General features: G+C 49.5%; 1 protein-coding gene across 2 annotated transcripts in view; it reads left to right on the top strand.

Moving 5' to 3' along the window:
• Positions 1-4,424: 4,424 nt before the first annotated feature.
• Positions 4,425-24,995, top strand: part of SNED1 (sushi, nidogen and EGF like domains 1) — a 126,414-nt gene continuing 105,843 nt past the window's right edge. Inside the window, exon 1 of one of the 2 annotated variants that reach the window (XM_075068651.1) lies at positions 4,425-5,054. In XM_075068651.1, coding sequence (XP_074924752.1) covers positions 4,851-5,054 — 204 coding nt within the window. In that variant the 5' untranslated portion in view covers positions 4,425-4,850. The remainder of the gene's footprint in view (positions 5,055-24,995) is intronic. The other variant, XM_075068650.1, reaches the window with a different exon arrangement.

Genomic DNA, 24,995 nt, shown 5'->3' with positions numbered 1-24,995 from the left:
TGGTGCTATAGGCATCAGCTGTGATGGCAGCTAACCTGGGTGCCAGGTATGTGGTTACCATCTTAGACAGGTGGCCATCTTATTGCACACCCATTTATGTTGGCACCCAGCTGTATCCTAGGGGAAGAGTAGCCAACTGCTCAAGCCTAGGTCCCACCTCCTGAATGAACCGGCTGGGTGTTTTCCTGTCCATGATGTTATCTGAGTGGACATTTTCTCCTGCCACTGCAGCCCCAGTGGCTCAGGGTCCAGACTGCACCTGTCCAAGCACTGGTGCCAGAGGAAGGGAGCCTTGCCAAACATCAGATCATTGCTGTACAGCCAGCGTGGTCCTCACGCTCACAGAACAGAGACCCCGCCCCAGCACCGTGCTCCCCAGATCTGCGGCTGCTGAGCCGCTCAGCCTGTGAGAGGGGGCTGGAGAGCCAGAGGGGCCAATCTGATTCACCCCCGCCAAAGCTGGCCAGGCTACTCACTCCAGACAAAGCAACCCCTGTTCGTGCTCGGCACAACAAATGCTGAATCAGCGGGCAGTCCAGGCCTGTGGCTGAGGCTCTGCATGGCTTAATGTGCCCCTGGTCACCAGGGGACAGACCTGGCAATGATACAGCTACAGCCCTATCTCAGTACCCAGCAAGGGGCCCCATGTCAGCTCTGCCTGGGGGACCCTCCCAGATTGGTTGGTGTTCCCAATCATCTGCCATCTAGTGTGTAAACAGCCACTTGGATCTGCTGCAGCAAGCAGGTGGAGCTTTGGTCCCTGCCTTCAGGAGCCCATGCTGTTCTCACAGGTGGGATGGGGGAGCTAAGGAGACCCACAGCTCAGGGCAGCTCTGCCTCCTCCCCTTTCCCTGCAAGCATCCAGCCTGGAATAAGGGGAGGGGCCCTGCTCCAGCTGCCCCCTAGGCCTGGGAGAGGGGGGTGAAGAGCCTCAGGAGCAGCAGAGGGGAGGCTGGGGGGGCTGAGCTGGGGGGCAGGGCTCCTTGCTGGGCAGCTGTGGGGTGAGAGCTGCTGCAGGTGGCCAGTCTCCCCTCACCCAGTGTGTATGGGAAGGGGGCAGTGCTGATTGCTGCCCTGCATGGAGGGGCAGTACAGTTCAGCCTTAGAAGACAGGCCATAGCTACACCTGCAGGGCTGACCTGGGGGGGCAATCTCTGGGCTGGTCATAGTGAGGGTGTGCAGAGAGCTCCGTGGTTCTGGTGAAGGGTGAACATTGCTTGGGGCTGAGTGCTTGCATAGAGCCACCCCCACCATTTGTGTATCTAAATAAGAGCAGAGCACCTTTGAGACTCTGGCCCTTCACCACTCTGGGCCTAGTGCCACCAGGTGTCCAATGGAGCTAACAATCCTTCCTTCCACTGAGGTCTGTCCTGTCTCTTTATGTGGGACCCTCTTTGGGGCAGGGCCTGCCCCACATGTATGTGTGCAGCACCTGCCCTGCGCGGCCGGCCCGTCACACGAACACTAACACCAGAGTGGGGTGTTCTGGGCAATTGCTGCTGCAGCCTTCCTGTTATCCCTCCTGCATTATGCCTCACGGCCTATCTCCCTAGGACAGGACAGGCATTCCTGGGTGAGTAGAGCTGCGGGGCTTTAGACAGAGGAGCCTAGGGCTGCCTTACTTTGCACAGCATCAGCTCTATCCTGCCATTGTGTCATCATGGCACTCGGGGCACCATTCCCCCAGTGTGTTTGCATTCCTCTTGGTTCTGACCTGGCTGGGCTTAGCTGCTGCCCAGGCAAGCCTGGCATCAGCCCCAGCACATCTCTCCACATTTCAGCCTGCACACAGGCGGGGCGGGGGGCATTTGCTGCCTCATCAACATCTGTTCCTTTATGATCCCCTTACTATAGCCCAGAAGCGCGGCAGTGTGCCCAGAAGCACAGCCCCTTGTTTTGGACCGTAAGTTGTTACGGGAAGGGCGCGTGCCCACCACTTTGTATAGCATCTCCCACAATGGGGGGCCCAATCCTGAATGGGCACCAGGGTGACACCATAACAGACAATAAGCAGCAATAATACAGAATGATAAAAGCTCAATGAGACCATTCCAGCGCCAGTGCCCCAGGGAATGCTGGGCTGTGCCATTCGGCTGCCTCTTTCCTACTGCTTGCATCATGGAGAGACTCTCCTGGACACAGCCAGTAAGATGGGGCCAGGGGCCTGAGAGACCAAACCCCTTTGTGGTTCATTCATTTCTGTGTTGCCACATGGTGAGGTTTAACACCTGGACAGCAGGAATTCAGGCAATGGGGAAAAAGAGAGAAAACAGCAGCCACCAGAATACATCTCTCTTATAAGGCTGGCATTCTGATGAGAAGCTTGTTGTTGGAGGATGGGTAACATCCATGCACACGCACACTTACACGCATGCATATAAATGCACACAAGCAACACACACAGACATACAAGTACACACACACACAGGCATCCATATAAATGCACGTACACAGCACACACATACAAACATATTGCTGTGCACCATGTTCACACACACACATTTACCAGAGAGCAGTTTTGCATGGGATGTTTCTTAGGTATGCCCAGTCATTAAACCAGGAAAATTTCATTAAAAAGCAGGAGAATATTGACATCAAGCTCCAAAAGCCACTTGAAATGTTCATTTGCTTTGCACAGCCTCTTGGTTGCTCACTATCAGTGTTACATTCTGGGGTGTTCACAGGTTTGGCCCTCAAAGAGTTAATATAAAAGCCTTCGGAGGGTTCAGTGTGTAGCCTTTATAAAAAAAAAAATTGCTTCCTGCAGGGAGTTTGTGTTAAGTTGTGAGAATCTGTCCCCAGCTCAGCCTCTAAAATTAGATTTTGCCTATTTAACCTCTTCACTCCCAAATCGGACTAAAAGCAAGCTGGTTTCTCATCCGTGTTTCTGTGTTAGCCACAGTGACTACAAGGTGCTGCTGCCAAGGGGATGCTGACATCAGCTTTGACCATAGGTGCTGGAACTAAGGGGTCTGCGGGGGGGCTGCTGCACCCCCTGGTTTCTATCATATTCAGGGTTTGCAGTTTGGTTCAATGGATGTCAGCACCCCCACCATACAAATTGTTCCAGCACCACTGGCCCTGTCCTCCCCACATGGTCTGTGCCATCATGTCTCTATCCCCGTGGGGCTGGTCTGAACAGGACATTCCCGCCCCATCTTGGCTTCTCCCTTGCAGGATGCTGTTCCTAGAAGCCAATGATCCCAATTGTCCCTTCTGGCCTTAGAAGCTCTGAAGCTATAATCCTGCCAGTGGCACAGCAATGAGACTTCTGGCCTTGGAATTTGAACTACATCCCTCCTGCGGCTCCTACCCCATGAGGTCCTTCCCCTCTAACTTCCCCAAACCGTGGGACTCCAGTACAGTTGTGAAGCATGGGGTGCTCAAATTCCTAACCTTGACTCATGAACAGGACGATATGACTCAGACAGGGTCACTTTTGAGGTGCTGTACTCAGGGGTGGCCTTAAGCATAATCAAAGCAAATGGCCACTTCAGGGGTGCTGCAAGCTCTGCCAAGCCTGGGCCAGCTCCGCATCACTCTCTCACTGGGAGCAAATGGCTCCTTGCCAGCCCCTTCCCCCAGCAGCAGTACCAGAAGCAATGACAATGTAGGCCCTGATCTCCCTTCCTGAACTTCCCAGACCTCAAGGTTGGCCCCAGACTGTGTCTATATGCTCCATAGTCTGGACCAGCTGCTGAGAAGCAGCTGCAGGAGCCTTTTGCTCTCTACGCTCTCCATTCTCAGGGGCCTCTAGATGCTGCTGGCACAGCCAGTCAGAATGAATGGCGCTCATCAGTAATGTGGGTGAGTAGCTGGCTAAGTTTCTAACCCCAGTATGCTCTGCTTTGAGCCCCAGGACACATAATTTTGCCCTCCCACCCTCCAAAGGAAGGGGACACCACCAGAGTTCCTGGGGGGTCAGGACGGGCGTGGCTCTGGTGGGAAGCAGACCCATGCTTCTGCTAGCTCCCTATGGCTCCTGCCTGTTTGAGATCCCCAGAAACCCTGAGGCTGTGTCCCCGCACTCCCTGTCAGCAAAGCCTCCAGAGTATTTCATCCCCACTCCAGGGTTACCCATTGCACCCTCCCTCTATGCCCTGTTCCCCAAGCATGACCACCCCGACCCCTGGTACGTGCTACAGGCCCTTGGGAGAGGAGGTGGCATGTCTCCTTGGGGCACCCTGCCCTCATCCCACTGCAGGAGCAAGCCACACAGGGGGGGCACCCAAAAGTGAACCCAGCCCTTCCTTCCTCCCCAGCTGCTGGCCCTGGCCCTTGCTCTTTAAGAACAGCCTTTCGTTTACATAGTCCCACCTCTAAGATCCATGATTGGCTGGCCATGTCCTGAGTATTAAAGGATGGCCAGCAAGGGTGGAGTTTGCTCTGTGAATGAGACCCCCCCCCCATCCTACAGCCAGCTAAACAGAGACATTAGTGTAGCTGAGAGAGAAGAATCAGTGGAGAGAGACCCACAGCGACTGGCCTGCGACTCTGGGACCTTTCTGTTTATACAGAGATTCTAGCTCTCTTCAGTGGTGCCTAACTCTCCCCACGCTACACTGCCTAGGAGGGGGGGAGCGGGGGGACTCTGGCTTTTGCACCATTGAGATCTGTGCCTTTTTATTCCTGCTAGGGAGTTTGCAGCTCAGCCTGTTTTTTTATCGCATTCCCCTCCCCACTCCATCCCCTCCAAACAAAACCAAATCATACCAGCATTAAAAACCCAACCAGCCCATGCAAGGACAGATAGCAGGGTTTTGCAAAGTTCTGCTTGATGAAAGCCAAAAAAAAAAAAAAACCCGGTGTAACTCTGAGTTGAACTAAGCGGCAGCCGGTGTGTTGTGGAGATGCAGGGCCTGGCTGGATGGATGGTGATCCTAGCCCTGGGGAAATGGGTTTGGGTCGAGTGTGTTGTGCCTCTGGCTGACTTTTACCCCTTTGGCTTGGAGCAGGGGGACGCTGTCACTTTGAAACAGGATGATGGAGGCTCCGGTCTTCAGCCAATCTCAGTGAAATTCCCTTTCTTTGGAGTGGGACACACAGGACTGTATGTAAGTAGTGGTTTCTTTACTTGGGTTCTGGGGGAGGCTGAAGGCTCTGAGTGGCTTCATGGCAAAGGGGCTTTGCTGGGGCATCACATTGTGCTCTGCAAGCTGCCAGTTCCTGGCACAAGAGTGTGGCCAGCCCACTGCCCATTTTGGGATGCTTATGCCCCCACGGTGAGTCCTCTCCGGAGCTCACCCAGAGGGAGAGAGAGACTCCGGGCAGAGTTTTAGTTCTCTTGCATCCCAAGCTGATTAGAGAGAAAGAGCCAGGAGGGAAAAAGTGACATAGAGTGAGTGACAAGTTGCTTTTGGCGTGGAAACGGCTCCCAAGGCAGGCGAAGGGCTGGGGCTGGGCAGGGTGGCACTGGGGAGCCTACATTTTTTTCCCAGACTCTACTCTGACTTTTTCTTTCCGTAAGTCAGAGCCTAGTGCCTGTGAGAGGGAATGAGATTCAAGGGGAGAAACTGAAGTTGTGCAGAGTCTGGGTCCAGTACAGCCTGCTGCAGTGCCACCCTTCCCCGCAGTTGGCCATTCGGCCCTTAGCATCTCTCCAGCATGCCTACACAGGCGCTGGACGTGGACACCTGTCCAGTGGGAACCAGACTGAAACTGCCACCTTATTCCAAACAGGCTACTGACGATACAAAGGCTCTGTGGCTGAAGCCCAGTCTAGACAAGGAAGGGTTTGCCAGGAGAGCTAAATAGCTATACCAGCAAACCCTCTTAGTGTGGATTCTGCTTACAGTGGCTAAAAAGGCCTTTAGTCAGGATAGTTTATACTGGTTTGGCAAGCGAAACAAGCTATGCTGGCAAAAGGCCTTTTAGGCCAGTGTAACTGCATGGACACTGGGGCTTGTGCTGGTATAGAAATGTCCTTTCAAAATCACATCCAATCAGCAGGGCTGCGCCAATGAATGTTTTGAATGTAGACCCGGCCTTAGTGTGTCTGACAGCATTGGGGGCGGGGGGAGGAAGTCTAGCATTATGAATGATTGGTAGTGATTTGGGGGGCGGTCAGGTCCAGCGTCTCTGTTCAGACAACATTCCAGGGGCGTCAGTGTGGGTTTTGCCAGAGTATGGACAGTGTCACAACCTCTGACCAAGGCCCTATGTTTCTGAAGGGCACCTGTCCAGCATGCCTCAGACACTGCCTGGCTTTGTCCTCGCCTACTAGTCAAAAACTATCATGAAGCATGATTAACACTGGCAAGGAATAAGATGCAGTGGGCCAGTTCTGCTGCAGATGTAAATGGGCTTTGCTCTGCTGAAACCATTGGTGTGACACTGATTTACACCAGCTCAGGATCTGGCCCATTACAAGTCCAGCTCAGGAGGAGGTGGGCAATAAATAAACGTGCAGCAGGGAGTGTATCAGATCTGAGCAAGTGGGGTCGTATTAAGAGACAAGCCCTGTGAACAAAGCTTTTGGGGTGCTGGTTCCACGCTGAACTGGTGGTTCTGAGTTGTTCCCAAGTTGGAAAGTTTGAATTCACAAGAAAAAATGTTCACGTACATTTTTTTGAATTATTTTTTGCAAATGTAATTCACAAAGGTTGATGGGAACTGGTGCCTTATTTTTCACTTGTCCCCATTCAGTGAGCAGCTGCGGGACAAGAGGATGGAAATGGGTGCCAAAGGGTCTATAGGCTAGGCTCTCTCTTAGCAAAGCCCAATCTCTCACCAAAAGGCTGGGGTGGGGGTGCAGATGGGGTGGCAATCTGCAATGCGGGTAGAACCTGCACCTGCAAACCCTGGTGCTCTCTCTTCATCTCACCTGCCTCTGAGTGCTCATTTGGACTGAAAGGTGGCCCTGACCCAAATGCCATGCATGGATGGTAACTCAGCAGGTCCTTGGATAATCTAGGAACAGGCATATCTGCTCACTGTATTGCTACGGGAGGGTTTTTATCAGTCTGCTGATATAGGGCCATTAGAAAAGCTCTTATCACTTGTATATGTTTGTCTGCTTCCCATTAAAGTCTCGTGTCTGGGTCTTCATTAAAAAAACCTGTTCATTCCCTGCTGACCTGGGGTGGAGGTGCCTGGCCCCACCCAAATGCTCCCAATCGCCACATGTTGAGAGTGACTTCGGGTTGCCCACTTGGTTCCCCGGTGACCAATTGGCATGGAAATCACTGATCAGGGAGGCGCTTGTTTCACTTGGGGCAGCTCCCCTCCATCTGTTCCCTTAGGACGGGCAGGCAGAGGGGGCCAATAAGGAGTGCAGCGAGTGGAAGGAGCAATTCAATCGCTCATCTCATTTCCATCTTCTTGTACAAACAGACAGAAGGTGAATATCCCCCAATCCCTGTGTTCCAAAAGTGACCTTTAACCTTTACATCAGTACAGAATTGGTGGGCAGGTACACCAGAGAACCCCCACAAAGTCTCTCTGGCAGTTTGCACCATGGACTGGAGCATAAGAATGGCCAGACTAGGTCAGACCAATGGTCCATCCAAGCCTGTATCCTGTCTTCTGACAGTGGCTAATGCCAGGTGCTTCAGAGTGAATGAACAGAACAGGCAATCACTAAGTGATCCATCTCTTGTTCTCCAGTCCCAGCATCTGGCAGGACACCCAGAGCTCCTGGTTGTGTCCCTGGCCATCTTGGCTGAGTAGCCCCTGCGGAACATCGGCTAAGGCAGTCCTGTGACCATAGTCGTTACTATCACTAGACCAGGGCCCCCTTGTGCTAGGTACAAACTCTCAGTGAGAGACAGTCCCTGCGCCAGAGAACTTGCTATTAAAGAGACTAAGAGTGGGAGGAGAAGCAGAGGCCCAGAGAGGCAGAGGGACTTGCCCATGGTCAGACTACAAGTTGGTGGCAGAGCCAGGAATGGAACCCGAGTCCCCTGTGTCCCACTGCAGCACTAGGCCAGAGGTTCCTAAACCCTTTTTTCTTTGCCCCCCTTCTCTGTGGGAGTCGCATCACAGTCTCCCCTCCCCCCAACTCCTGCCCATCTTGAGCAGAAAAGGACTCACTGAGGGGAATGGGCAGCTCACAGGCTGGCAGCAGGACCCAGCTGGCTCCATCTCTGGAGGAGCCCATGTCAGCGTGGTGTTGGGCAGGCTGGGGCTCCTCACATTCCCTCCCCCTGCCCAGAGCCTCTCATTCCCGCAGGCTGTGGAGGGTTTGAAATACGCAAGGCTGCAGTCAGGCCAGGACAGCAGGGAGAGGGTGTAGGGAGTGCCCAGCCATCTGGGCAGGGAGGAGGGGGAGCAGCAGGCTGCTGTCAGGGCATGGCTGGGCAGGGTGGGGCTACGCTCTCGCCAACCCTGATGACTCCCTGCGTGCCTTCCCTGGTGCAGCACCCAGCCAGTTGTGGTCCTGTGTCCCAACTTCCATCCCCCTGATGCCTTGTCGCATCCCACAGTGTGAAAAGCAATGCACTCACCACACTGCCTCCTTACAATCAGTCTGTGCAGTGCTTGACAAGCTAGGGCCTGCTCCTCTCCCATTGATGTCAGCATGAGCCACGCGCCTGGGAGCCTGCTGAACTGGGCCCGTGGCATGAGCTACATTCCCTGCCATGAAGGGCTCACAGAGGAGGCCCCATTCTTGGACAGGGTTTCATGAGCAAGGACCTTGGGGTGTCCCGTAGGACTCTGCCTAGGGCTAAGGATCCCTACTTCAGCTCTCTGGGCAGGTGCAGGTAGTCAGGAAAGGGAGGGAAGCATCGGTGAGAAGCGACGGCTAGCTAGGACTCCTGACAGTGGTGGGAATTGAGAAGGAATGGGAAGGAGAAGAGAGGGTGTGTGCTCCCAGGGTAGAGTGACCAGACTAGAAAGAACCAAGCTGATAGTGGCCAAAGGTTAAGGAGAGGGTTGGGGGGACAGTTTTGTGGCATTGGACAGAGAATGGTAACGTCTCTGTATGGCTCAAACCACCCCACACTAGCCTGTTCTCTGCGAAAACCTGAAGGTTTGGGGAGTAATGTCTCAAGACCCCTCTTCCTTTCCATAGCACCCTCGTGGGTTCCCTATTATTTCCTGTCAGACTTATCCATCAAGGATGCAACTGAGGAGAAGGAAGTGAGCTCAGAGGCATAGGTGGAACAAGAGGATTTAGGACCTTGAAGGCAGGGGAAGTAGGTGCCGTGAAGTGGGGGTAGCAGCAGGAGGAAGCTGATGATGGTGGCTCAGAGCCTTGAGGATGTTACCAAGGGCAGGCTCTGAAGAAGGAGAAGAGGGGAGGCCAACGGGCACTATTACAATAGTGAAGGCAAGCGGGGGTAAGCAGTGGGGGCACTGAGAGGGCAGGAGCTGAGTGATGTTAAAGAGGAAGAGGTGCCAGCATGTGAGAGGCTGTATCATGAACACCGGTTTGGCTTGCTGCGCATACACCACATCTGACACAAAAGCAAGGAGTGACCTAATGGTACATGCCCTCTCTGCCCCTCCCACCAAATATCGCCTTCCATTGCCACAACTCCGGCACATCACGCACCACAGCCTGCACTCTGCCCCTGCCCTGAGAGCTCCCTCTTCTGCACACACCCACTGGCCATCTACTATTTTCAGAGAACACCAGGCATCCTCACCCCCTGTGGGGCCCGCCCAGTGTAGAAGGCAGCCCAACCACAGAGTCCCTGCCAGGGGCTTCCATAATGAAAACACCAAGGCTGACATCCCCAGCAGCCATTTCCTCATCATCATGCTGAAGGTGACTGTTCTTCTTGCCATTTCCCATGTTGAGGCATGTTTTCCTGCCACCCCCTGGGAGCTGAGCAGCACCACTCACAGGCTGTCCAGACCCACCAGGAACTCCCTTCCCTGCACCCAGGATTGAAACGGGAAGGCTAAGACCCAGCTGCCTTCCAGCTTCATTTTTCTCCATCTTCTCCCACCTTTTTAATTCAGTTTAAATTGTTCCAAATGCATCTGGATTGACTTGGGGACAGTTGAACAGTTCTAATTGAATTTTAAGCATCAAAGCTATAACAGGATGTTGAGAATCAGAATGCCTTTGGTATTTAAGGAAAACACAGGCAGGAGCCATGTGAAAAGTCCTGTTGGGCTGGAGATCTGGGTTCAGGCAAATCTCACAACTCACTTAGCTTCCCCCTGCTCTTCAGATCAGCTGTCCCAGTAGTGACCTCCAGAGTGGCATTGTCCAGGCTGGTGGAGTTTAGGTAACTTGTAGTGGAGCTCCTGAGGCCTGCAGGCCTTGGACAGACAGACACCAGAGGCATCTCTTACATGTCACTTTCTGCCAGTGAAATTCAGCTGTCTCACCTGGGCTCAGTTCCACCAGAACTTGGGCCACAGAAACCAGTTGAATGGTGGAGCTGTCCTGAGGACTCATTTCTTGAATTGGTGAAGATCATCATGGAGGTAACCTCAGGAATTACATCCCCTCCACCAGTCAAGAGTGTATGGTATTGGCTAGTGGTTAGACATATCCCAGAGGTGACCTGAGAACGTGCGTTGTTGGGTGGTGGTGATGTCATGATTCATGGATGTGAGCTCAGAGCTCATGCTCTGTAAACTCTGGCTGTAATATGTGGCTATGGGGTGGACACCGTAGGGCCTTGGGTGTGATGTAGAATAAACATCTCTGGGTTGAACTGTAAGACAGTGCCTGGGAATGCTCAGATCACTTTCTGGAGAGCATTCCATTTATAGACCAGTCTCCTTACATAGAAGCAACTTTCTGTATTTATCTCTACTCCACTATTGTTAGCAGAGCCCTTATGAAAACATGTCCTTTAACTGTCCCTCCTCTTCTGTCTCCGGCCCCTCACCTAAATCCAAGATGGTGGCAGCAACAGAAAGGGCTGATGACCTGGGTGTTTAAATGCACGTATCTCTGTGATCGCTTGAAACCCCAGCTGGTGCTTAGTCTCATGTGAGAGCTCAGTGTTTCTGTGTAGCTGTGGGAATGTCAGCGTTTGAGCAGATGTCGTAAGGCTTTGGCAGTTTTGAAAACTGACATGCAAGCCGTTCCTTCCTGTGCCTGGGTCACCCCTCAGTCACACCCACTTCTCCTACAGCCTCTGTCCAAAGACAATGTCTGGTCCCTCACAAGGTGCACATGTGCCATCAGCACTGTAGATACCCTTCCATGAAATCAGTCTGCCACCTCCAATCTACTTCTTCCATCAAATTGTACAGCACAATTGTAGGCCCTGAACCAGCAGAGGGATCCACTCTCGTGCCTGTGTGGAGCTCCACTGGCTTGATGTTTAGGTCTAAGGCACCAATTCAACAAGACTCTGATTCAGGAAAGCACTTGCCTTAAGCATGTGCATGTGCATACATGCAGTCCTGCGCAGAGCTGCTTTCCTAAATCAGGTCTGTTTGTGTAACCCGAAGCACATACTGGCACACCTTGCTGTGCTGAAGCCCAGGAGAGGGTTGCCAGAAGTTTGTACTTAGGACAAAGCATTTGCCTGGAAATTAGGACCTTCAAAGGTTTGATGCGCCCCCCTGCCGCCAACGTGTTGTGGGACTTTGGATATGTCACCCCGCCAGTCTCTGTACCTTTGTGTCCCATGGGGTAAAATGGGGCTCAGGCTGCCCTATCTAACAGGGTTTGGGCTGTTGTTTCTGAAGTGCTTTAAGAGCCTTCAGTGGAAGAAGCAATGAAAATGCCTGATGTTATTTTTATTACGTGTAGGAGTGCTCCCTCCTACCCCTGTGTAGCATCCACACTGCTCTGTAGAACCCCTCCAATCTCCTGCAAAGTCCTGCCACGCTCCACAAAGATTGTTCTTTTTGTACGGTGACTAGCACCACAAGCACCATCTTTACACTGACTTTCCAGGGCAGTAGGAGACATGTAATTATTCAGATAGCTCTGGGCTGGATCCAGCTACCCTTACTCATGTGGAATAATGCCTGTGTGACATCCTGGCCCTGCTGAAGTCAATGGGAGTTTTGCCATTGATTTCAACTCATGAGAGCACCTATGGAGTAAGATGCTACCTAGCATGAGTATAGGTCTCAGAATCTGGCCCTTCAAAACCAAGCAGCAGAAGAGTTAACTGCTTCCAGAGTACAGATTTGTATGTTCTGCTGCTTTCACCTTGCCATTTAGGAGAGATACTAGGCAGGGGTGTTAAAATACACAAGGACAAATGTTGGCATCATCCAGTCCTTAATACTCAAGGAAACAAGCATGAAAATTAGCATTCCCAGCCCTGGTTCCACTGATGCCAGTGACAAAAGTCCCTTGACTGTGATGGGACCAGAATTTGGTCCAGTGAGACTTTGCCTGACTAAGGACTAAATCCAGATGGAGTCCGGACATCAAGACTTGGCCTATGGAGATGATGGCAGGGCACTGGAGGGAAATGTGGGGAGGGAAGACAAGTGGGGGCAGACTTTTGGGTGCTCATTATCCAGCATGGGGGTCAGCTTTTCAATAGCTCGGCTGCCATTTGTCTCAGTAGGGGAAGTCTCTGTTTGTCTCAGTGGGGGATTCTCCGTTTGTCACAATGGAGGATTCTCCATTTGTCTCAGTGGGGGCGGATGGGTGCTAAGCTCTTGAAAATTGCCCCCAGTTGTGAGTGCTGAACCTGTCTGAAAATTCTGTCCCTGAGGGCCCTGAGTAAAAGTGTGATGAATTTCAGCTTGATCCTGCTCCCATTAAAGCCACGGGCTAAAATCCATTGAATTAATGTACAGGATCAGGCCCCAGGTCAGTGCTGGTCATGGTTCAGTGGCATGGGCAGTGCCTGCTTGTTGTGCTGGCCTCTGCAGGGGTCCTAGGGCTTCTCCTTTCCAAACTGTTGAGGCTTCTCATGCATTAGGCAACACTGACTCACCCTGATGCAAGGAGCCACCCTGCTGTTGGACAACACACTATGTGGTTGTTGCTAATTGCTAGGGCAGTTATTCATGTCAGGTAACAGCTTGTCACTGAACTGCTCAGAATTAGCAGATATGATGTGGCAAGCCAGATTCCCCTCCCCATTTCATCTCAGACCCAGCCTACAGGATTTAGGAAACTTGTGTCACTGAGCAACATAATCAGGGCTTACACTGGATCGCAGGAGCACAAACCTGGGGACTCGGCAAGGAGGAACAGCACAGGGAAAGAGACAAGTGCGCAAAAGGGAAGTGGGTGACATGATTTGCAGAGAGTGTGTCAGATACTGACCCCATTGGGAGTGGTCATGCTCATCAGCTGGGCTCCAGCTGTCTGCTCCCTGCTTCCCTCCCTTCCTTGATTTCGGCTCTTGTTGGGTGCCTTGCATTACTGGCCCTGTACCCCACAGTGGGCAGCCTGAGTCAGCCAGCAACCAAGTTCAGGCAGGGGATTTCTTTCTTTTTTAACTTCTGGGGTTAAACCTCTGACTGTTTCAAGCCGGTGCTCTGGCGGAGCTGGGGAAATCAATGTGTTTGGAAAACCAGTGATTAACTGAAACCTGAGCCAAAACATTGCAAAGCAGCTGCAAAGCGGCAGGGAGCCTCAGCGGCGGAGATAGGCTGGGCAGTTCCCCAGTGAATGCTGACACAGCCCAGATAAGTAGGGACAACCCTTCTGTGCAGAGGAGCCTATGAGCAGACACAGCACCGCATCATGCCTGCCAGTGCCCTCTTAGGTTTTTCTACCTGCCCTGATCCTGTGCTTTGCCAGCTGGGGCTTATAAAACCAGGCCCCTTTAAAGAGCTCCCAGAGGTACCACAGGCGGGGTGGGGGTGAGAGAGTTTTCACTGAGCTCTTAGGTTATGTAGAACACTGAAGCCATCAGGGCATGTGGCTAGCAGAAGAGAGTGAGAGTGCTGGCAAATGGAGGGGGCCCACAGGAATGGCCAGGCTTGCAATCTTGGGGACCAAGTTGCCGGGTGATGAGTTGACAGAGAGTAGCCATTCTCAAGTCATAGAATATCAGGGTTGGAATGCTCCTCTTCTCTTGGGTCTTAGAGTTCAGTATCCATAGAAGTGCCTGGGAGGTCCCAGAGCCACACAACTCCTAGAGGCTAGTGATTTGAGCACATGCCTTACACGCACCCTGAATCATTCCCTGCTTCTCAGTATTATTCAGCCATCAGTCTGTGCCTATGAAAATCCAGCTCCGTGATGGCTCAGGTATGCTGGTGACCCAGAACCTACCAGGGCTTCTGTGCTTGCAGATCGGTCAGCGTCAGAACTGAGTTTTAGAGACTCAATTCACTGGGTCAAATCCAGCAGTCACAATGCCACTGACTTCAGTGGCATGTTACTTGCTTACACCAGGTCTGAATTTGACCAGTCATTTAGCAATGGGAAGAAACCTATCCTGCTTCCGAGCACCACCTCCTTCCCATGAACAATTCTTCTGTTACTGGAACCAGAGGTCGCTCATCCCTGTGGTGATGTGCTGAGGTGGCAGCACTAAGGGAATATTTCTAAAGAGCCAACAAGTCTCTGTGATTGAAACCTGCATCCCTCTCCCCCGAAGAGCCAGGGCAAGGTTCTGCAATGTTATTTCAGGCTTTCGTGACTGTAAGGGTTAGACCCCAATGCCAGGGGCTTGAACAAGGCTGAGGCACCTGCTTTATGAAAGTCAGCCAGCACTTCGGCAGAGAGCAGGTGGATTTACCTTTCAGGTCATTGCTAGCCAAAGTTGGCACAACAGGGAATGATCCCAGTTTCCAGCTGATTACTCAGGCTGAGAAGTGAAGGTGCTGTTCCCAGGGGGTTGGTTTGCCCTGAAATTTACTTTAATCACTGATTGGGAGGTCTTAAAATCACTTGCTTCGCTATGGCCTTTTTACACTGTGGGACAGAGTCCCCACTGGTATAAAGCGGTGTCACTCCATTGTAGTCAGTGAGGCCAGATCCTCAGCTGGTGTAAATCAGGGTCACTCCACTGAAGTCAAGGCTGATTTATACCAGCTGGAGATCTGGCTTTACAGTTACCTCCCTCATGGGAAAACCAATCACAGCCCAGTTGCACCTAGCCTATGTTCTCACACACTTTGGGTTTGCCTGTGTAGACCAGCCCAAACTCTTAGAGCACCATTTGCAGCCATGGCACTCTTAGGACAGCACTTACTGAGGTCTCAATATCCCCCTCGCTACCACTTTCTAAAGGCAAAGGCCATTGGTGAAGGAGCAGCTCCTCCTCACTCTTCCTACCTGTCTTGCTGGCTCTTGTTCTCTCTTCCTGTTATCTTACTTTGGGCCAAAATCTGAGTGTAAGTGGTTGCAGTGCCATTGGCTCTGGAAACATAGGCTGAAAGTAGCTTTCTCTCTCTTCTTCCTTTTGCCTTTGTTTCCTTTGTCTCCTCGCACCCATCTCATTCTCCCCTCCCCAGCACCCTGAATTGTCCCTCCCCAAGTCTCTGCCTTAGCCCTTCCCACTGCAGCACCAGGGCCGTGCTGCTGTCCACTTCATGCCTCTTGCTTCCTTATAAGGAACCCCTTGCTGCTCTGGGCAGGGGCAACAGAGGATGCTGGGATAGCAAAGGAACCTCCACTCAGCTACACTTCCATTCTAGTTTTCTTCTCTCTTTGTATTTGGAGAGGCAAAGGGCGAAGAGGGTCTGAGCTGTGCGGGGGCCCAGTGTGCCAGTGGCAGAGGCCAGCCTTTGGGGATGGTGAGAATGTGTCAGTTCTTCAGAGGGAAGCTGGTGGCTTTCTCAGGACTCTCAAAAAGACAAAAAAGGAAAACCTGCATTAGAGAAGATAAAGTCTCCCTGCTTAGGGGGAAATACATTCCTGAGGAGGAGGATGTTCTGTGCCCCCTGAGGAATACACTGGATTATGCTTTCAATACACATTCCCCAAGAAAGGGATTTTCCCAGTTCTGTGTGAGACCTTGTTTCCTTACCCAGATCTCCCCCTGCAGAATATAAAGGATTAAAAACCTTCAAACCAGCCATTCCCACGCAGCATCGGGTTTTCTCATCCACCTTCAGTTAAGAGTGCTTTGTTCAGGGGCTGTTTTCACCAAACGGTCTCTTGCTTCAGCACAGAAAGGAAACTTCTTAATTTCTCCATACCAGAGAGAGGTTTCTCCCTTGAGAAGAAAGGGGATGCTTTTCACAGGCTGGCCTCTCCTCTCAGGGGTAAGCTTTCCACCCTGAATTCTTCAAGGGGAAGGTAAGGCTGTGATTCAATTGGGATCCATCTTAATCCCAATTTCTCCAGAAAAATATTTCCCAAACTGGCTCATTCTGGTCCAAACAGCATGGACAGGCCATCTTCAGGGACATCCCAATGCACATTTGCATCAGTACATTCCCTGCCTTTATAGAGTAAAGGCAGAAAACTTTGGCTAGCTACGATGAGACCCTTGAAGGGACACTGTCCATTTGAAAATCCCAATCTGTTCTACCTACTAGTACATGTACAAATAACACCTAATGCCCATGCTTCACCTGTGAGTTTGCTCTGTGCTGTGCAATGGCTAGCACAATAGACTCAGTGATTAGGGCCCCTGGGTGCTACAGTAATACAACTGATATATACAAATCCCATTGCAGCCAGTGTGCGTGAGTGGGTGGGTGGGTGTTACGCATGCCTGTAAATTTTGGCAGGATCAGGGCCTAAGATGCTAAAAGGCGTTAGGAAAAAAGAAATGGTCTCTGGATTTTCGAGTTTGTTTACTTGGTGTGTTTGACAGCCCTTTGGCCCAGATCCTCAAAGGTATATAGGCTCCTAATTCCCACTGAAATCCCTGGAAGTTAGAAGCCTGAAAACCTATAAGGATCTGGTCCTTTGTGTCTAGCCAGTTTCATGGTTTCTCTGTCAACTGGTTAGCAAAAGTCCCTTTTAAACATCAACAGGGAGGGGGCAGGAAACCCCTTATACAAAGTTGAAAGGGAATTTTAAAAATCCAGTTTAAAGGTCACTCTCCCAGAAGAGCCTGGAAATTAGTTAATATTTTAAAATACATGGAAGCTGGTTCCTTTAACTCTCTGGGTAAGGTTGGGGATTTTATTATTGCATGGAGATTTCCCTGGATTCCTGCCTTTTAGATTCCTTTGCCCCCTTTTCTTTTAGGGGAGATACAAAATAGCCCCTGGAGCAGAAACACGTGGGAAAGCCATGTGTTTCTGGAAATGTGCAGGTGCTTTTGGGGCTGGGGGAGCAGGGCCAGTGGATGTGCATTGCCACATTGTCAGTACTGGCCTGTTTGTTCACGGGGCTCTGCCCCATTTCAGGCCAGTGACAGGGGCATCTGGTCCCTGTTGGCATTGCCCTGCCCAAAGGGGAACTGGATTAATCTGTTGCATTAGGGATTCTAAAGAGGCCTGTCAGGAATAAGAGGGTCAGGACATGGGAAGGAAGGGGTGCTAATTTGTAGGACCTTGGCACTCAAAAGGTTGATCCAGCCCCGCTGGCATGACTCTGTCCCCTGACTCATGTGGGCAGCCTGGGAGAGCTGAACTGTCTTGGCAGATTGCTACAAGATGCCATTAGTGTGGGGAGGGATTCTCCCCCCGGGGAGCCTGGCAATTTAGCAAGAACCCAACCCTGGGCACACACAATGAATGCTGTGTGCTTGGAGATTAGGAGATTCCTGCAGGTGCACAGCACCCCTAATCATATCAGGGACAAAAATTCCTCACTAGAGAAAAACTGCTAGGTGCAGTGCAGTCCTCTGAGGGAGCTCAGGGTGACAGAAAGGGCAGAGATGAGCTCAGTCTAGGAAGCAGGGGATTTCTGTGTAGTGGGACAAAAGTGCTGTCAGTAAGAAGCTGCCTAGCCTTTCTCTTCTCTGCTCACACAGGAATACCAACAGTGCTTAGCATTTATAGAGCACTTTACCATCATTCAGCCCTCACCACATCCATGAGATCCAGCCCGGCAGAGATCTGACTTGACTTACTCAAGGCCATTCAGTAAATTAAGTGGTAGAACCTAGATTAGAACCCCCCAACCCAGGGTTTATTCCTTCAGATCGCTCTGACACACACACACTCTCTCTCTCTCTCTCTCTCCCGAAGCTTGGCACCCCATTGCATAACTAGTCTTAGTGCCCTCACTGTGCATGCAAAATATCGTCTTGGACTGAAACCATCTAAGAAACATTGGACTCGTGCTGGCACAAGGATCTCAGTTGGCTGATGACGCACAGCACATTTCCCCACCTGTCTATGGCCTCATTTGCATCATGTTAAAAAAAAAGCGAACTCTTCCTTCCGATCAGCGAGCCAGAAAGAAAATCAGCAGTAGACTGTTTGTATCTATATTGAGTCCAAGTAATGACCTTACAACATTCAGTGGTTTTTCTCCATATTCCTTTTAACTCTTTACAGACACGCTCATTTGGCAAAACTAAGGCTCCATTTCACAGTTCTTATTCAGGCAAGAACCTGTTAGTTATTGGCTCCAGCCATGTCCACTCTTGCATGGATGAATTTGCTACCTCAGGCCCCTAGTTCTCTGAAATGCTTGTTCAGTTGAACGAGTTAAAAGAAACCCCAACCCTTTGCCTGCTGCCCTGCTAGCAGGTTACAAAATGCCCTGTCACTCATAGTTTCCAATACACACTGCAAGGAAATCTGAGATTAAGACTGACATAGGCAGATCTGGCAGCCTTTCCGTGTTTCCTTGGATTGGGAGAGATTTGAATTTGGTCTCTCTAAAAATGACTGTTGCGTCACTGCTATCTGAATAAGTCTTTGTTATGGATCAGGCACAGCTCTACGGTGTGTTTGTCAGATAGGGCAGATCTTCAGCCTAGATTGTGCAGGTCCACTTTTCTTCACATGCCACTGCACCCTGACGTGTGAACACGTGTTGGGTTGTGTGCACAACCCTTCCTGGAGTTGTCCATGTAAATCAGATGCTGGGATTTTCCTACACCGCCCGTAGAGGGGGTGTACAGCCTCATGAATTTCCCCAACACCCTCCCATTATTTGCAGTGTTGCCAATGTAATCGTTGGTTGGAAATTTTAATTGAAATAGAAACAGTTATACACACTTTAAAAGCATATACAGTATATGAGAAAATACTTGTACCTGAGAAAGCATAATGGGTTTGAAAAGTTATGAACAAAGACCAGCTTCTTCATACAGCTGTTATTTATGACAAGGTCAGCACATTTGTTTTGGCTATATTGGCCTACCTAATAATTTCAAATGATTATTTATAAACAAGGTCTGAATGAGCTCTCCCCTGACAGCTAGTGATGAGCCAGTGGTGGGTGGAAAGGCTTCAGGACCAGACTGTCTTTACATGAACTCACCTACTCTGCCTAGGTATCCAGCAGACAGAGCTGTGCTGCCCAAGTGATCAGTTTTGGCTGGTGTTTGGTTACAAATCACTTAAGTATTAAATGTGGGGGTTATGAAACTCATACTTACTGTATGAGTAAAGGGCAGCAGAACTGTACTTAGCCTGACTGAAAAAGGGGGTCTCCCTCAGTGCTTAATTTGTGCCAGGGCTGAGCCCCAGCATCCCTAAGCTCAGCGATTCATAGCACTGGGACCTCTGGGTTTGTCACTTCAGTTATGAAAGTAACAAACTTGCTTGAGCCCTGTCACCTCTTTCATTACAAATTAAGCACTGGTCACCCCCAACTGAACTGCACTCCCTAAGCAGGAGGTTTGGATGCTATACCCAAGTGAAGCGAGAGAGGGTGGGGCACAGGTGTTTTGCTTGGTGGTGTGGGCTCTGCCTAAGAGTCACGGGCATTATTTGACCTGCCCCTCTCTCCTGTTTAGAGCGAGAGCTGATTAGACTTCATAAGTGATCACTAGAGCTGAAATCACTGATAATCAGGTCTAAGTGCTTAGACCTACTGTGGGACAGTGTTTCTGTGGAAGAGATAGCCCAGACTGCACTAGCAGTGAGGTTCCCCCCACCCTGAGAACTGAAATCACAGGCAGCTGGGTGGTACCGCGAGAGACTGACTTGCAGAGGTTACAGTGGCATAGGGTGACCAGACAGCAAGTGTGAAAAATCAGGACAGGGGGTGGGGAGTAATAGAAGCCTATATAAGAAAAAGACCCCAAAATGGAGACATCTGGTCACCCTACAGTGGCAGGTAGCAGAAGAAGGTGACAGTGCAGGGCCATTGGGGACAGATCGGTAGCGTGAACGGTGGCAGGACAAAAAACAGCAGCCAGAGCATTGGACTATGCTTTAGTGACTTCACTACAGAATGTTAGATTTGTGACTGGGAAACATATATAAATAAGTTTCCTAGTAGGCCAGGATTTTTAAAATGCATTATTTGCCAGGGTCATTATCTTACATCATTGCTATCTCAAGAGGTCATTATCTTGGGGAGTTTCTGTACTAAACTTTTTTATTATAATTATTTTTATGTAGGAACAGCCACATTGGGTCAGACTAGTGGTCCTCTATCCCAGTATCCTGTCTTCCGACAGTGACTAATCCAGGTGCTTCAGAGGGAGTGAACAGAACAGGGAATCATCGAGTGATCCATCCCCTGTCATCCACTCCCAGCTTCTGGCAAACAGAGGCTAGGGACACTCAGAGCATGGTGTTGCAACCCTGCCCATCCTGGCAAAAAGCAAGTGATGGACCTAACCTCTATGAAGTTATGTAGTTCTTTTTTGAACTCTGTTATAACTTGGGCCTTTACAACATCCCTGGCAAAAAGTTCCGCAGGTGACTGTGCGTTGTGTGATGAAATGCTTCCTTTTGTTTTAAACTTACTGCCTATTAACTTCATTGGGTGACTCCTGGTTCTTGTGTTAAGTGAAGGGATAAATGACACTTCCTTATTCATTTTCTCCACACCAGTCAAGATTTTATAAGCCTCTATCATATCCCGTCTTAGCTGTCTCTTTTCCAAGCTGAAAATCATTTTTGTTGCCTTTCTCTGTACCTTTTTCAATTCCAATATATCTTTTTTGAGATGGGATGACTAGAACTGCACACAGTATTCAAGATGTGGGCATATCATGGATGTATATAGTAAAAGTGGAGGAGCTTGGTTTGCCAGACTGATCCACTAAGCCAATACTGACAACCTATATGAAAAGGCTGCAAAACACCATGCCTCTGGACTGCATCAACATGCAGAAAGCCTTATAAGCCAGTCACTGTCAAAGCCAATTTTATAACAACTTAATGAGGCTGTTAAACTGAGTTGTCTCCAGCATTCTTATGTGAACCAACATGGCTGTTGCACCATCCTTTCTATTTAAGTAAGAGATACCACACACTACAAACTGGAGGCCAATATTAAGTGCATTGTCTCTTGTTAATCCTGAAGTTGGACACTGGTTTCAAACAAGACTGACAAATGCTAGCTATCTTTCTGAAAAAACTCAGCTGACTGTCTAGAACAGGGTAGGGTGACCAGATGTCCCCATTTTATAGGGACAGTCCCGATTTTTGGTCTTTTCTTATATAGGCTCCTATTACCCCCCACCCCCTGTCCTGATTTTTCACATTTGCTCTCTGGGTCACCCAAGAACAGGGGTAGGCAACCTATGACACGGGTGCCAAAGGTGGCACATGAGCTGATTTTCAGTGGCACTCACACTGCCTGGGTCCTGGCTACTGGTCCGAGGGGCTCTGCATTTTAATTTAACTTTAAATGAAGCTTCTTAGACATTTTTAAAACCTTATTTACTTTACATACAACAATAGTTTAGTTATATATTATAGACTTATAGAAAGAGACCTTCTAAAAACATTAAAACGTATCATTGGCACGCAAAACCTAAAATTAGAGTAAATAAATGAAGACTCGGCACACCACTTCTGAAAGATTGCTGACCCCTGCTCTAGAAGCATGCGGTGCGACAATGAAAAGACTCAGCAGTTGAAAAAGTGAAGAACTCTCTCACAATATTCAAAATATGTGCATACATAGCTGATGAAGCACCAGTGCAAACAGGCATCAAGTATTAAGTCATTGCATATGTTCTCTTGATGTCCCTTGTAGGCCAGTAGATGCATTCTAGATGTTCAGGTTCTAGACAAAACATCAGCTGTATCTGTGACATCTTAGAAGAGTTAAATGCTTGTAAATTGAACCCCAAACAGAAGGCTGCTTGTGCATTTGATGGAATTACAAACTTCTCTGGAAGACATAGTGAAGTACAAGCTTTGTGCAGAGAAAAGTGTAACCCTAATCTCTCCTATACACACTGCAGAGGCCATGTACTCCAGCTACTGCTAGTACAAGCTGCAGAATCTTAAAAAGACATTAAAAAGCCACAAATTTAATGGCTTTTTTATACTCTTTTTTTCAGCAAGATTCCAAAAGGACTGAACATCTCGGAAACAAATAGAAGGTATACTGGGATTGAAGCTCAAATTAGTCCAACCTGGGAAAACATGCGCTTTCTCATGAGCGTTTCTTGGCTGTTGTCTTAAAATTACTGCAACTGTTATTACTGGCTTTGGAACGTATCCACCAAGATAGGACAGATCTAAGCAGTGAGGCTGGTGAATTACTTTTGTTACGAAGTTCAGAGAAGACTATCGCAATTCTCTCTCTTGTAATTCTACTGTTGAAACCACTTGGGTCATTAAACATCCTCATCCCAGGCATCTGCTTCAACAGTAGTAGAGCTTTGTCCAGCAATAGAAATTGCCCTTGGATCACTCAGAGATATCCACTGAAAATGTACTAGAAGAGCCAAAGACTTCTGTCCAGAAGTTGACTAATGAAGGTACTTATATTGACTCCTTAAGTAAAGAGGACAAGAAGTGCTTGTTAAGCCAGCTGAAAAAGTACCCAGACCTGATTCTTACATACAATACAATAGGGATTTCTGGATTCTGCTCAACCTTCATGTAGCTTTTACAGATGCCTGTCTTATAAAACACCTACAGTTCAGTGGAGTGAGGCACTACCAGCAATAGGGCTGCTATTTGATCAGGACAGAGTAGAGAATTTTGAACACAGAGTGGAATATCATATGACGAACAAATGAAGATTTAACTTCAACTTCTTTCTTATCACTGGTGGTTCAACCCAATCTTTGTGCTTTGTTTCCTGGGAAGAAAGAAGTAGGAATTCATCTCTTGCTACTCCCATCTCTTACAACATCTACAGTTTAGCATACTTTTTCCTCATTGTATAGAATTTTGTGTTCTGAAAGAAGTCACCTTCTGCCTGATTCTGAGCATATCTTGAAGGCCTGGAAGTAACGGACACACAAGAAGACACTAAAGAGTGCAAAGTTACTACAAGAAACCAAGACAGATGTAGATGTCGTGCTTTGTAGCAGGGTTGAGTAGCCACCTTTAATTTTTGTGATGATTTTAAAACATGAGTTAAATCTAATAAAATGGTCACAAAACATTTTTCATTTACAGTGGTGCCATACAGCCCACCTTTGCCCTCGAGAGTCTCAACCTTCGTCGTCCCTCGCCCCTCCCAAATATTCCCACATCTCCCCCCATTTCAATTCCTGGCGAAAACACTGCTGGTTACCCTGCCACATCTTTACATATGGTTGGGTGACCAAGATGGGGGTGATATGCGCACTTTGAGTGTGCCATTAGTGTTCTTGCAAATATAGGTGTAGTGGATGGGTCTTTATCCCAGTCTACTGGCTGGTGCACGTAGGAGATTTCTGAGTCTGCCACCGCTACTATCTACCACAGCAAGCTCTGTAGCTGAAGCAGCAGATGCTCATGCTGTTAGTTCTAGAGGTTCCAGGAAGAGGTCCTGCTGCTGTCCTGAGTGGGTTAATTATACAGGCATGCTAAAAAGCCAGCCAGAACTGGGTATTTGGCTCTCTAGTTGGGTTGCTGCCTCTGCTTTGTCCCAGTCAGGGGTTTTGTGGTTATGGTTTTAACTTTTTAAAACTTTAAAACAAAATAAATTGGAAGTACCAGGTAGTTGCTGAATTTGGATGCTCTGTATGTGTGTGAGTGCTTAACCCTGGGAAGCTTAAGGAGGAATTTACTTGTCTTGAGGCCTCTGTGTTGTAGATGGAAGCTGAGTTGAAATCAATGGGAGTTAAGTGCCAAAACATCTTTGAGAATCTGGGCTATGACTCCTCATCCTCTTCCCCTGATTCCTTTCCCTGTGAATATGGGCCACTAGCAGAGCTGTCCTATGTTAGAAGTCATTGGCAGCTAGAAGGCTGGGAAGACCTATGGAACCAGTTGCCATTGTTCCTTGTGAATGAACTCCGATTAAATGTTGTGCATGAGCACCATATTCTTCTAATCATCCATGACACACACCTGATTTGTCTGATTTTTAACTTCTTGTTTAGGCCCTTGCTTTCTGTGGAGTTATACTTGCTGATGAGCTGGCCCAGGCAGTGTTTTGGTGCTCCCCTAGCGTCGGTTAGTAGCTTTCATACTGTGAAGAGTTACTTGCTGGAAATGTTATATGGCTAAGCGTGCTACAATAAGGACAATCAAATCGACCGCTGCAGGGCAAGCTGGTTGCTGCAGGGATCAGGAAGAAATTTTTGCCCACACACAGTGTTGCATAGTGTGACAAAGTTCCTCCTTTACCTTGGTGGGTCCTGCACTTATTGGCCGATTTGCTCACCTCAGTGATCTTCCCCTCTGGTGGAACCCACAGTCTGGGTCAACTCCTCCTGTGTCTGATCAGGAGTTGGGAAGTTTGGGGGGGACCCGAGCCCGCCCTCTACTCCGAGTTCCAGCCCAGGGCCCTGTGGATTGCAGCTGTCTATAGTGCCTCCTGTAACAGCTACATGACAGCTACAACTCCCTGGGCTACTTCCCCATGGCCTCCTCCAAACACCTTCTTTATCCTCAGCTCCTTGCGCCTCTTGCTCCCAGCTCCTCACACACGCTTCCTCTCCTCTGGCTCCTCCTTGCCTGACTGAAGTGAGCTCCTTTTTAAACCCAGGTGCTCTGATTAGCCTGCCTTGATTGGCTGCAGGTGTTCTAATCAATGTAGCTATCTCCACTGCCTTCTAGAAAGATCTTAATTGGCCCCAGGTGCCTTGATTAACCTGGAGCAACTGCCATTTGGTTACCACGGTACTAGGGATTCCTCAGTACTTTACGGTAGCCATCTGGCCTTGCCCCATCACAATAGTCGGCCAGGTGCATTTGGAGAGGCGCTGACTTAGGGAAGAGGG

Source organism: Chelonoidis abingdonii, chromosome 8 (genome assembly GCF_003597395.2).
Source record: "Chelonoidis abingdonii isolate Lonesome George chromosome 8, CheloAbing_2.0, whole genome shotgun sequence".
NCBI lineage: Eukaryota > Metazoa > Chordata > Testudines > Testudinidae > Chelonoidis > Chelonoidis abingdonii.
Note: the sequence above shows the minus strand (reverse complement) of the source record. Positions and strands in the feature narration are given on the sequence as shown.